The 12,991-nt window shown below is 41.0% G+C and overlaps 1 protein-coding gene across 1 annotated transcript in view; it reads left to right on the forward strand.

Moving 5' to 3' along the window:
• Window positions 1–3,044: 3,044 nt before the first annotated feature.
• The window catches only part of LOC144368631 (uncharacterized), a 424,865-nt gene continuing 414,918 nt past the window's right edge, over window positions 3,045–12,991 (forward strand). Inside the window, exon 1 of the mRNA XM_078027799.1 lies at window positions 3,045–4,084. Within this exon, the coding sequence (XP_077883925.1) occupies window positions 3,292–4,084 (793 nt within the window). The 5' untranslated portion in view covers window positions 3,045–3,291. The remainder of the gene's footprint in view (window positions 4,085–12,991) is intronic.

Below are 12,991 nucleotides of genomic sequence, written 5' to 3' on the forward strand. Positions count from 1 at the left end.
TTTCCTCAAACATGTTAATCACATTAGAAATGCCATTCCCTTCTCATTCAAAATGCAAAATAGGTACCATTGCTCCAGAATGAGTGCCCTGGCAAATCAGGGCTTCAATATAAGAACTGAAATGAAATGCTTGCATAAACAATTCTTAGTTCTGAACTGTTCCAAGAAGGCTTACCTTTGCACCAAAAATATACATACAAATTATCCCTTAATACTATTTAGCAGAGAGAGGAGTGGGGAAGATGTGGGAATAGGGGGGCAAGGGCATTTTTTAAAGTACATTTTTGGAGAAAAAGCTTATGTTTGATGGTATATAAAATGCTTTGTAAAGTTCTAAGAGGGGGTATCTATGCATTTAATGACTCTGCAATCCAGTGCTTTAACATTTTATTGTTGTCTTTATTGCCTGGAATTCCATCTCTCTGTGTCAGTGTTGGGGTAATGTGCGGTAAGAACGTTTCCATTTCAGTCCATGATTAATTAGCTGACATTTATTGAGTACTTAATATGTACCTATAACTGAGTTAAAATGAAATACTGAAAGTATGGCCTCTGCTTTCTCACAAGCTTACAACCTATTCAAAGAGATGGGAGTAAAATTCCTGAAACTTTTGAACTCAATAAAATGTCATGATCACAAGAGGCATGATACAGACAGCAAATGAAGACAGAGTTAGTGCACTATGGGGATTGGTTGCTCAGGGTGTTTAGTATTTACTTAAAAGGAGGCTTTATAGAGCAGGTGTATCTCAAAGGATGCTTTAGATCAGTGATGAGTCATTTGTAAAAATGGCCTCAATTCTTCTGCTTCCTGTATCTCTGACTTTTAGCAATGCAACTTTTTATTTTCTTAGATGAAGAGGTACAGTCTAGTCCTTCAACCCTGAAATCTGAGCTGGCCTTACAATGGCAGCAGTGACAAGATGTTAGTTCTGAACTTAAGTCTTCAAGAGACCTTGCATGCTTTGGGCCTCTCTCAGATTATCTTTAGCTGCCACAAACAAGCCTAGGCTCTCTGCTTAAAGATGAGAACACATTCTTTATGAGACAAGCTGTTTCACCTGAGGTGACTGGAGACTAGTTGGCCCCTAACAGGAAAAATTGCTGAGTACAGTCCTATTTGCCAACCACCATAATCTTGGGCTAAATGAATATATACTGTTTTAGGCCAACAAATTTCAGAGTGGTTGGCCATTAATTATAGATAATTGATAGAAGAGCTTAAGACAGAGATGAAGAAAAAAATTGTTCTAGGCTAGAGTTGCACCTCCAAGAAGTCAAGAGTCAGAAATACATGAGGTCAGACCAAAGAAAAATGGAGAAACTAGTAGAACTGGATGTCTGAGCCACTTTGTTTTCATAAAATAGCTCCAGGGATTGAGAGAACACATACTGGAGGCCAGAGATGCACCTCTATTCATATGATGATCTTTCTGCAAGCACTCCATCATGGTAGAACAAATAGGAATCCCCACATGTTGGAACATACAGGGTGCGTCTAGATGCCATCCTTTCAGGCTAGACTTTAAGAGAATGAAACATTGTTTCCTAGTCAACTATCAGATGCCAAGAACAAAAGATCCTGTGGCTTATAGTTTCCTTTTATTTTTCAAATAAAATTATGAGAACTTATATGTCATACTTTCAAGAAATGGCAACTGTAGACTCTCAGAGTAAAGATATTACCAAGTTAGACTGCTGTTCACCTTTCACTTTTCACAGTGTGGATCTACTACTGCCCATTGAAAAATAGTTTTAATTCAGCTGTATTGGGTTACTAAAAATATTTTTCACTGTAAAAGAGTGTAAGAGGAAAATTTTACCTTGAAATGCTGAAATGTATTCTTTCTCTTAGATGGTACTGCTTGAAAAGCACATCTCTGGGATATGATGAATTCTTGTTTTAGTAGTAGCTCCTTAAATCTGGCAGAACAGGTGGGCAGTAGTGGGGAGTGGTAGGGGTGGAGTGAGGGTGAGGAGTGTGGTATTCTGGTGAAACAATATTGAACCTATAACTACTTATGCCTGGGATCTTATGTTCCAGTAGCCACAGAAACTTCTTCTTCTTCTTTTTTTTTTTATTAGAAAACGGGTTAGTTGACAAAGAGCCATAAACTTTATACAAAATGGCCTTTACTGAGCAAATGTTTTACTCGATCTATGGTTCAACCACACATATCCTAAAATTGTAGTGAAGCAGGAATTTCAATAGAAGAAAAGGCAGGAGTAATGAGGACTGAAGTGTCACCCAAGCAGGAGTCAAAGAGGCGTGTCATACCCGAATCAGTGCACACTGAGTGTGCAAGCTGGAAGGACAGAGGGCGTGCTTTAAAGTTGTCATTTTAATTGCTGCTTGTCTCCTATGAACATGTTGCTCCCTTTGGGCTGTCAAGTAATCAGCTCACCCCAAACTTTTCTGAACCGAGGGCCCGCAAGTCCTGTGTCCCATCTTTCCCTCTCAAGCCTGCCTCTCACCAGCGTTTGGGCATTCTGCGCCGGCTAACAGGTCCCTGCTTACTGAAGCATCACCTCTCACTCCCCAGTACATCTCCGCAGCCCACTCGGACTGCAGCCTGTTTGCCGCCCGTCCTCCCATTGCAGCAGTCAGGGCGACCGAGAGGGAGGAGGCACGCAGGGAAGGGAAGACCCAGGAGGACCAACTCGCCGGCCAGCTCCGAAATCAGCATGGGGAAGGGAAGCGCGGGGCGAGTTCGCACCACAGGTAAACAGACTGGCGAGGCGCAGGGCGCTGCCGCCGCCGCGGCCACCCAGCGATTTCCAGGCACGCAACTTCGCTTCCAGGGCGCTCTCCCTCGCGCTCTCGCCCAGCCGCTAGCTCGCAGCCCCAGCAGCCACCGCAGCATCACTTCACACAAAGGACTGTTACCCGCTGAGCAGCTCCTCCACCTCCACGTCCTCCTCCGGTGACAGCAGCCCCGACAGCAGGGCTCCGGTGCGGTGGCGGCGGCGGCGCGGGGGGGACCTGTCACTCCTTGCAACCCAGGCGGTGGCAGCGCAGCGGCTTTTTTTTTTTTTTCTTTTAGCTTTTCTTTTTTCCCCCCTTTATATCTCTTGGTCTTTTTTGTGGTTCCACCCATCTCTTCCTCCCTCCTCCTTGCATAAACAACTCTCCAACCCCACCCCCCCCCAATAAATAATAAAAGGAGGAGGGTAAAGGGGGGAAGGAGGAGTGGTGCGGGGCGCGGGGGGGTGGCAAGGCAAAGGGAGGCAGCGCGACAGAGCCAGGCAGAGTCCGCACCGACAGCCAAGAGCCCGCACGCACCTCAAACCATGAGATGGCGACGCGCCCCGCGCCGCTCCATGAGTGCTGGCCCTCCGGCCCCGCGTCCCGACTCGGCCGCCCGCTTGCCGCCGCCGCTGCTACTGCCGTGGCTGCTGCCGCTGCTCCTGGGGACCGCGGCCCTGGCGCCGGGGGCGGCGGCCGGCGACGAGGCGGCTCCCGCGGGGGCCTCGGTGTGCTACTCGTCCCCACCCAGCGTGGGCTCGGTGCAGGAGCTGGCTCAGCGCGCCACGGTGGTGATCAAGGGAAAGGTGCACCCGCCGCGGCGGCAGCAGGGGACACTCGACAGGAAGGCGGCGGCTGCGGGCGAGGCAGGGGCGTGGGGTGGCCAGCGCGAGCCGCCAGCCGCCGGCCCAGGGGCTCTGGGGCCGCCCGCCGAGGACTTGCTGCCCACCGCCAACCGGACCGTGCCCTCCTGGCCCACAGCCACTGCGCCCAGCGCTGGCGACCCCGTGCCCTCCTGGCCCACAGCCACTGCGCCCAGCGCTGGCGACCCCGGGGAGGAGGAGGCACCCTATCTGGTGAAAGTGCACCAGGTGTGGGCGGTGAAAACCGGGGGCTTGAAGAAGGACTCGCTGCTCACCATGCGCCTGGGGAACTGGGGTCACCCGGCTTTCCCCTCCTGCGGGAGGCTCAAGGAGGATAGCAGGTACATCTTCTTCATGGAGCCCGAGGCCAACAGCAGCAGCCGCGCGCCGGCCGCCTTCCGAGCATCGTTCCCCCCTCTGGAGACCGGCCGGAACCTCAAGAAGGAGGTCGGCTGCGTGCTGTGCAAGCGGTGCGGTAAGTTCCTCGCCCCTGGGGGCGTGCTTCGCGGGGCTCGGAGGGCGCGGTGGGCACCAGGATTCGACCGCTGCGGAGCAGAGGAGGTCTCAGGAGTTGCTGGGGTCTGGGTGTCGGACTCCAGAGGTCCTCAGGAAGGGAGATTTCCCGGGTTCCATTGGCAGAACCTTTTCCACGTTCCTGCTTCCTAGGCTTTGCCACTGGTGAAAGCTCAAGTTTGGTCCTTGGTTGGGGCGGCCTGAAACTTTTTAAACCTTTGGGGTTTGGTTCAACTAAGTAGAATCGAAATGTGCCTGCTGTTTTCTTGCCTGTGGAATATTGAATTTGGTTTTGGTTAGGAGCTGCTTATTATGGGCCCCTGAGTGGGGCTTTTCCTCTGAAGGAGAATGAGTGAGGTGGACAGGATTTTAATGCCTTCTCTTCACTTTTGAATCCTGAGTGTGGAGATGATTTGGGCAGGGATTGTCGGTGTCTCTTGGGAATTCAGGCAAGGAAAGGACACCACTCAGAGATTTCTTTAGGCAGATGGCAGAGTTTTTGGTGAACTAAAGTCCAACAGATTAGGTTCAATCTGTATCTTGTGTATATGTGTATGCAAGAGTTATAAAGTATTTTTTTGGTGAAATCATCTCAAGAATTTTTGTTTTCTCAATATTTTGGTTTGGAGTCTATTTTGGCACTTCAGTGAATCAGAACAGATGAACATAATTATGGAGCTTCACGTGTAGGCCCTGAAGAAGAATTTCAGAAAAGAAGTTTAGCGACGGATTTCCCAGACCTTTTCCCATTTTCCTATTGAAAAGTATTCTTCCCAGGTCTGCCTCATATTATCAGGTTTGACAAATTAGCTGGTAATCTAATTACATTTCTGAGATAGCCTGCGTTTATGCCATTCATAAAATAATTTCTAGGATCTAAATATCTGTATTATTTCCTGATTACCATATAATCACTAACGCATAGCAGGGTTTCTTCTCAAACCATAAATTAACATGATTACACATTGCAAATTCTAACATGCATAATAGCTTTTTTCCTTGGTCTTTATATATCGGTCTAATAGATGGTTGGATTAATTGAATTTTCACAAAACTCAGCATCATGCTATATTCAGTATGCCTGTAAAGCAAAGTATATCATTTCTTTTTAATTTGTAGCTAGTGAAGCCCAATTATTTAAATTTCTGGTTGATTCTTGTGTCCTGCAGTTAATTAATGTCCAATGATTTGGATTTAGTGACAAGAAAGAGCAGTGTTCACCCACCATTCCCCTATGTTAACAATGGACTTTGTGTGCCAGGGACCTGTTAAGATTGCACCACTCTGTGGACAGAAGCTGTTCAGAGTGGTGCTGAGGAAAACTGAGTGACGTTGGGATTCCCCATGACTGGCTGATAGATGTCACTGTAAAACATGGGAAGTGCTCTGCTGGGAGCTGACTTATTAGGGAACACAAAAGCTCAAAACCATTGTACTGCAGCTTATGTTATTCTGTTGTGGAATCTGCACAAAACCTTTAAGCCATACTATGGTCCAGTTTTCAGATATTTTATTATATGTAATTCAGGAAGGATTTTGAGTTTAGCCCTAACCACATGAGTTTGAAATCATTGACTCTACATGGTGGGAAGTTAATATAAAGGGGATTGTTGCTAGCAGTGATGCTTAGGATTGGGGGTATATTACTAGATTAGCAATGGTGTTGGTTATGTTTTTTAACTAGAAATAAATGTCAGACTTTGGAGGTAAACTTCTTATAAGCACTCAGAGAATGTTTGGACATGGAAAATCCATGTTGTCTGGAGAGGAATAATATTCTGTTTTGTGCTTCTAAGGGGAAAAAAATCTTCACTGAAGGTCCTTAGTTTTGTCCTTTTGTTTGCCAAAGGAAAACACATAATTATAAATTGTGGCATGTTTTAAAAATTGGGATTTTTAATGAGTTGGAAACCTCCTTGCATCTAATTGAGTAGATTACAAAATCACAAAATTACTGCTCTGTGTTTGTATAATTGTTGTGTGTATGTGGTTATTTTAGTGTTATATAATTTAAGGTAGGGTAGTTAGTACATTAGACCTCAACTAATGGTTTAGCTAAGGACTGAGTGCTGAAAGTTTCTCTTGCATTATTGCCCACATAGTAATCATTACAATAATGGAGGGAAAAAGTAAATAGTATAAACTATTTTTTTATAATGAAAACTCAGAAAATCCTTACTTGGATAATTGGGTGTAAAAGTGTGTGAGTGTGTATGTTTGAAAACTTGTGCATTCATCCAGTCTCAGTTTTATAGTCTTAGTTAACAATGTCTTTCAGATCCTACCACGCAAAGGAACACAGATAAATGGAAAATATGTATAAAGACAATAGGGGCTGATTTGTCCTGGTTGAGCTGCTTCTGTGTGCTTCCAGTTAGAAGATTTCAGGAAGAATGATGGAGCAGAGGGCCCTTATCTACTGACATGAAGCTGCCCTGAGAGTGTGACGGTTGTGTGCAGGTTTGAGCCATGATGCTAGGCTGGAGAGGAATATAGCAAAGTCATTTTGTGATATCATACCCAGGGGAACAGTTTCCAGATCTCGCGCTCTCAGCTGCAGTATCATTTCCTACAAGTTGCTTACTAGTGTAGAAACTACACATGCAACAGATTAGTCTTTCAGCTTCCCTGAAAAAATTTCCCTCCATCGAATAGAAACTCCTGAGTAGTGTCTGTATTTAAAAAAGCTCTTTGAAAAAAGGACCTTTTGGAACAGAAACTGTTAGTGTGTTTTAGAAGACAACATAGAATTTCATAGCTTGTTTGCTTTATAGTTGAAGTTTGTATAAATTACACTTTCTTTACAGTTGGTTAAATTCTTCCCAGTCTTTACTTTTTTTTTTCTTGTTCAGTGAATGACCTAAGAAACATTCTTGGGTTTTATGTTCATCAGAATGTAAAATAACTTGCTCTTTAATTAAATTTATGATATTCAGGTAAATCATTGTTTGATGTGCTACACTTTTAGTTTTCAAAGCATTGTGGTTTTACGAGGCAGAGATTGATTTTCAAAATGGAATAAAAATATGGATGCTAAATAACATCTACAATTGGGCTATGCCAGATTTCCATATCAATTATGTTCTTAACAAGACAATCTAAATATTCTATATATCATATAACATTGCAATTAAGATCTATATGTATATTGATAATATAAACATATTTATCAAACATTTGTGATAGATGGCCCTAGCTCTTTCCAATATTCTCAATCACCATTTAATAACGTGTGCTGACCTTATGGTGTTATGAAAATGAAAAAAATGCTGCAGGGATTTTCCAGCCAGCATTGAAGAAAATTATTCTTAATAAAAGCTATATTAAGGAGGTAGCAATAGGAACAGATATGGCTTGAATGCTTGTATTTCATGAATACACATGTAAATGTAATTCCCCTAGCATTTGTGACTGCTCTCTTTAAACCTTATAAATCTTGCTGTCAAAAATCGATACCAAATTTAACTCCCTTCTATCAAGGAGAGAAACTGCATATGTATTTATTTATATTTATATTAAAAAGTGAAACCAAGATAGGTCATTTGGGAAAACAAATCTTCAGATTAAAAATATTTTAAAAAGAGAATTTAAATATTTGTGTTAGAATATTTTACTAACATGAGGGGATAGTCCTCATCAGTTGGGAGGGATCTATAAATCCTCTGAATCTAGGGAAAGTTTTACCATATGTCTTAATGCATTAGCGATGACTGGGAAGCTTAAATAACCCTGAGGATCAAAACAATGAGCTGTGTTTCCCCTGGCCTGTGTATTTATAGCAAATGAGAGCAAAAGACGTGATTGGGCGGGGTACTGCCCTTGTCAAATATAATCTATTCATTGTTCAGGAAATCTCTTTTGCTTCGATACCCATTTTCTTCCTGTTATTTTTTCCTTAATTATAAACATAACATTTTAAAACCTATTTTTACATTTCAGTGACAACTTATAAACTGGCCAGATGTTCAGAGATCTTCAAATGCTCATCTGCCCTTAGTATTTAGCAATACTTGGGTTTTTATGGTTTGTTTTTAATGGACTTAAACGATAAAAGAAAAAAGTCTCTAGATAGCACTTATTAAATGAACATACTATTAATCTTATATAAAAAATGATAATGATAAAGACAATAAGGATGTAATTAGTGTTATTAGTGAATCAAGCAATTTGTTACCCCCCCCATAAATGTGTAACATGATTTAGTCAAAGTTTTCATAACAAAATGAAAACTAATTTTTAATGTTCTTATTTCTAAGTAACAGAAATAGTTTTTGTGGACAGTTTTCAACCCATTTATGAATGTTTTAAATTTTTGCATGTATGTTACTCTGTGCTCTTATGTTGTTATAAAATTTAAGGTAAAATTAAAGTAACATGAAAGAATGTGTAATTTAGCTAATTTGTCCCCATTGTCCCATAAATATCAGTCACCTTATAGTATTTGAACAGCTGCTTAGTGATTATGTCTTGTATAAATGTGAAGTTGAATCATTGAGAATTTATAAGATACAGATAAGTCTTACTGAGTTGAGTGATTGCTCTAGTTGACAGGATGTGTTTCATAGTGCCCAAGTTGTTGAGTGCTGTTTTGCACTAGAGGCAAACTTGTTTCTAAAAGCTTCTTTCCTTGATTTCTATCTTCTAATGATCCATAAAGGTTGAAGTAAATAAAAGAAATTTTAGTGAAGCTGAGAATTAAAAATGGGTTGACTAGTTAGTTTGTTTGGGGCATAGATCCAACTGTTAGGCACCCGTTTCTCTAATAATAGGAGCCATCTAACCATTTTGGAGAGAGAGAGAGATGTTAAGTGATAATTTACCTTATTTTTTTATTTTTTTAAAGAAGGCTAGGGTATTTTTCCCTATGGAAAATAGTTTCCTAGAAACTGTTTCTTAACCTTGATCCACTCCATTAGGGCTTAGTAAAATTTATGACTTTCTTTTCTTAATAACTAACTAAAACAAAATAAAAAGAAGAAGAAGATATTTCATCCACAACTTAGATGGTACATGGGAGAGTGAACAAGCACTTCCTAACTCAGTCTTCAGATGTGTTTTCCCTTCATCTCTATTTCCCTTATGAAGATACTGCAAGGAAAGCCTTAGGTAAATGATGGGGGCCATAAGTGGATCTCAGTCTGTGAATGTAGGATTGCTGTTCATCATCACATTGACTCACCTTCTTTTGACATCTTGGAATTTGGCTGCCTGGATCCAAGTATGTTGGAAAACAGCAGTCTGAAATCACGGGACTGTGAATGCAAACAGTCTTTCTGTTCCTGATAGAATCCTCGTTCATCCCATGAGGACACAGATGGTAACCTGCATTGCATCTCTAGTTCAGAGGCTTTTCCCCCAGAGCCCAAGACTCTGTCTTTGGATGTCTGCCCTGATGTGTTGGGAACTGTAAGAAAACAGCACAGAGTGGTGCATGATTTTAGAGGTGGCTAGATTTAGGAGGTAATGATAGGTTGAGAGAACCTAGAGGAGAAAATTGTTTCTTTTTCCTTTTGCTCTGTGATACCACAATATGTGAGCTGAACAGAGCCTAGCACAAGGGATCATGCCTGATAAGGGCACTGGAGTCTTGATAGCAGGTGCATCCAGGGCATGGCAATGCTGAGAGAGGCAAAACCCTAACTGCTTTGCTAAATCTGGAAAGCCCTCAGCAGTATGCTGTTATCCTAAAAGTTTGTCTCTAATCTGGAAATTGCCATTAAGGCAAAGGAAGATAACAAATTGAAGGCTCAACTAAAACCAAGTGATTTTAATTATTACTCATTGAGTTTGGATCTTTTTTTGCCTTTATGATAGTTATAACTTGCTTTTTTAAGGTGTCGATTAAATGCTCAGTAATAATTAATTAAATGATAAATGACGAATTACCTCACTTTGTTTTATAGTTGGCAATGACTGATCTAGGCAAACTTTGGAAAGGAAAAAAAAAATCCCTTTGATTCTTTCTCTTTAGGTCACTAACTTGATGAGATGTGTGTTTGTAGGAAGTAGCATATGGAATAGTAACCTACCAAGACACTACTGCCTCCTCTTACTACCCAGAGCCTCACCTCTGGATTGATCTTGGGCCATCAAAGAAAGGTCACTGAATTTCCCCAAACTTCTTTTTCTTCAATTATGTTTGGACATTTATTCCATGTAGTTTGTAGCCAAGAGGGGGAAAATTTTCAGGGTTGTAAATACTTGAAAGTACACAAAGAGATTTTGAATCTTCTATGAATCCCTACCCCTGTTTTGAGCCGACCCATTCCCAAATCATCCCAGCTTATTATGAGTACTTGACTTCAGTATGCAGAAGTGTTGGCTCTCCCTTGATCTTTCTTCACAGGTGTTTAAACATCTCGGTACAATAAGTTAGACCTTATATGGAAATTCAGTTCTTGTAACGGAAGATGGAAACGCACTGCTTATATCCCAGAGAAGTAATAAAAAAACAAAAGATTTTGGCTGAGCTGCTTTTTGCTTACTTATCTTGTTTTTAATATCACGTCAGTTCTTGGTTACAGGGCAGGTGGGACAGCACACATTTGGGCTGTGATGAATAATGAGATCCTTTTCCTTCAGTTGGCCCTGGAGGCACTGTAGGAGAGAGGATTTACTCCCAAAGCAGCAGATGCTGTGGTAGCATTTTCTCCCACTGCAGGGGGCCTCTCCTCCTGGCTGCACCTTTGTAAGGATCTTGGTGGCCCTCAATGAGCAGAAAATGGATGGCTGTGTCTGCATCACACAGAATTTGTCTTAGACTTTGCCCTTGGGAGGTGATTCTGGCAGTTAGAACCCCTTTTCAACTTGCAGGATGGAGGGGTTTGGCTCAGGGTGGGTGTGCTTATTGTCCTGTCATTAGCACACCAGGGTGGAGATCATGTAGGCTCTTTTTCTTTGAAAGTCTAGAAATCTCTAGAATGCTCCTTTCTTCCACTGTCTTCCTTCCCATCTGCAGGGATGGGTCACATCTTGTTCTCACCTTCTCTAGCAACTTTTCTTTCATTGGAATGGGAATTTTATTTAAAAAATTCTAATGTTTTAGGATATAAAATTATTCTGGTGAGCATTTTTAAAAATTTTGAAATTGTTTACTATTTTATATTTTACTATATTTACTATAAAATTAACTATTTTAACTCTTTTTTTAAAAAAAGATTTTTTTAGTTGTAGTTGGACACAATACCTTTATTTTATTTATTAATTTTTATGTGGTACTGAGGATCGAACCCAGTGCCTCACACATGCTAGGTGAGCGCTCTACTGCTGAGCCACAACCTCAGCCCTATTTTAACTCTTTTTAATCACAAAATTGAACTTTGGTACCTATTAAATACTAACTTTCTGTTTTCCCCCTCTTCCTCTCCTTTGGTAGCTGCCACTCTCTACTTTTCTTTGTGAATATGACTACTTTAGGTACCTCATTTCAGTGAACTTGTACAATATTTGTCCTTTTGTGATTGGTTTATTTCACTGAGCATAATATCTTCAGGGGTCATCCCTGTTGTACCATGTGTCAGTATTTTGCCCTTTAAGGCCAAATAATATTCCTTCATAAGTGTAAACCACCTTTTGTTAATCCATTTATCCATCAGGGTATGCTTGTGTTACCTCTATTTTGACTATTGTGAATACTGCTGCTATGAACATGGATGTGTAAATATCTGCTTGAGTTCTTGCTATCATTTCTTTAAGCTGTATACCCAGAAGATGAATTTATAGGTCACACGCTAATTCTATGTTTAATATTTTTGAGGCACTAACGTGAAGTTTTTCACAGCAGCTGCATATTTTATATTTCTACTAACAGTGTACAAGGGCTCTACTTTCTCCACATCTTCACCATGTTATCTTTTTCATTTTGATAATAGCTATTCAAATGGCTATGAAGTGATAGTGAACAGGTTTATTTTTTTCTATACAAAGTTACTATGGCTGATTACACTGTCATTAATAAGAAACAAAAGTTTTCAGAAAACAAAGTTGTTCTCTATTCAACTCTTAATTTACATGACATTTAGGAACCTAAATCTGAATCCACCAAATAACACAATTTCAACAGATATTAGCTTAATAAAAATGATGAAAGGTTTAAAGAGTAAACTTGGCCTTGAAAACCTGGGAAACTCAATGAGCCTCAAAAAAATGGTATATTTATACTTGCTAACATTAGTCCAGAGAGGTGATTTGTTATATTTGAATACTATCAGAATCTTTTAATTGATTTTGCTCATTTATTAATTTTCTTTCCTAATTTCCTTGTCTGTATTCCTGTCCACTGCTTCAGTCCCCTCCACTAAGTACTGTACTGGAATCTGAGTCATTCTAAAATGCTACTATGTTAAGCCTCTTTTCCTGCTCAGACTGTCTCTGGATGCACTATAGTTAACTGTCCATCCTGACAGTCTATGTCTTCCTCATTCCAAACTGAGCCTTATCTTTCTCATCTTACTGTTTGAACACTTTAATCCAGTCTAACTGCTCCATGAACAGGCCATGTGTTTTCCTTATTTTACTTCTTTTATGCAGGCCAATTCCTCTCCTGGGTCTCTTTCTTCCCTCATTTCTACCTGAGAGAATTCTGCTGCCCCATCAAGGGTAAGCTCAAGTCCTATTGTCATGATGGTCCTCCTGATAGTTTCTGACAGAACACACTCACTTCAGCCTTTGAGCACAGAGCACCTTTTTACTTGTACTCTAGGTGATGGTATGACAAAATTTCCTTATATTATCTTGTGCTTTTTATAATTTGTGTTTTTAAGCTTTTCTCTGTTGAGTCTGTTTTATTTAGTCAGCTGTGACTAAAAGACCTGACAAGAACAATTTTAAAGGAGGAAAAGTTTATCTGGGGACCCAGAGTTTCAGAGGT

Source organism: Ictidomys tridecemlineatus, chromosome 11, assembly GCF_052094955.1.
Source record: "Ictidomys tridecemlineatus isolate mIctTri1 chromosome 11, mIctTri1.hap1, whole genome shotgun sequence".
Lineage (NCBI taxonomy): Eukaryota > Metazoa > Chordata > Mammalia > Rodentia > Sciuridae > Ictidomys > Ictidomys tridecemlineatus.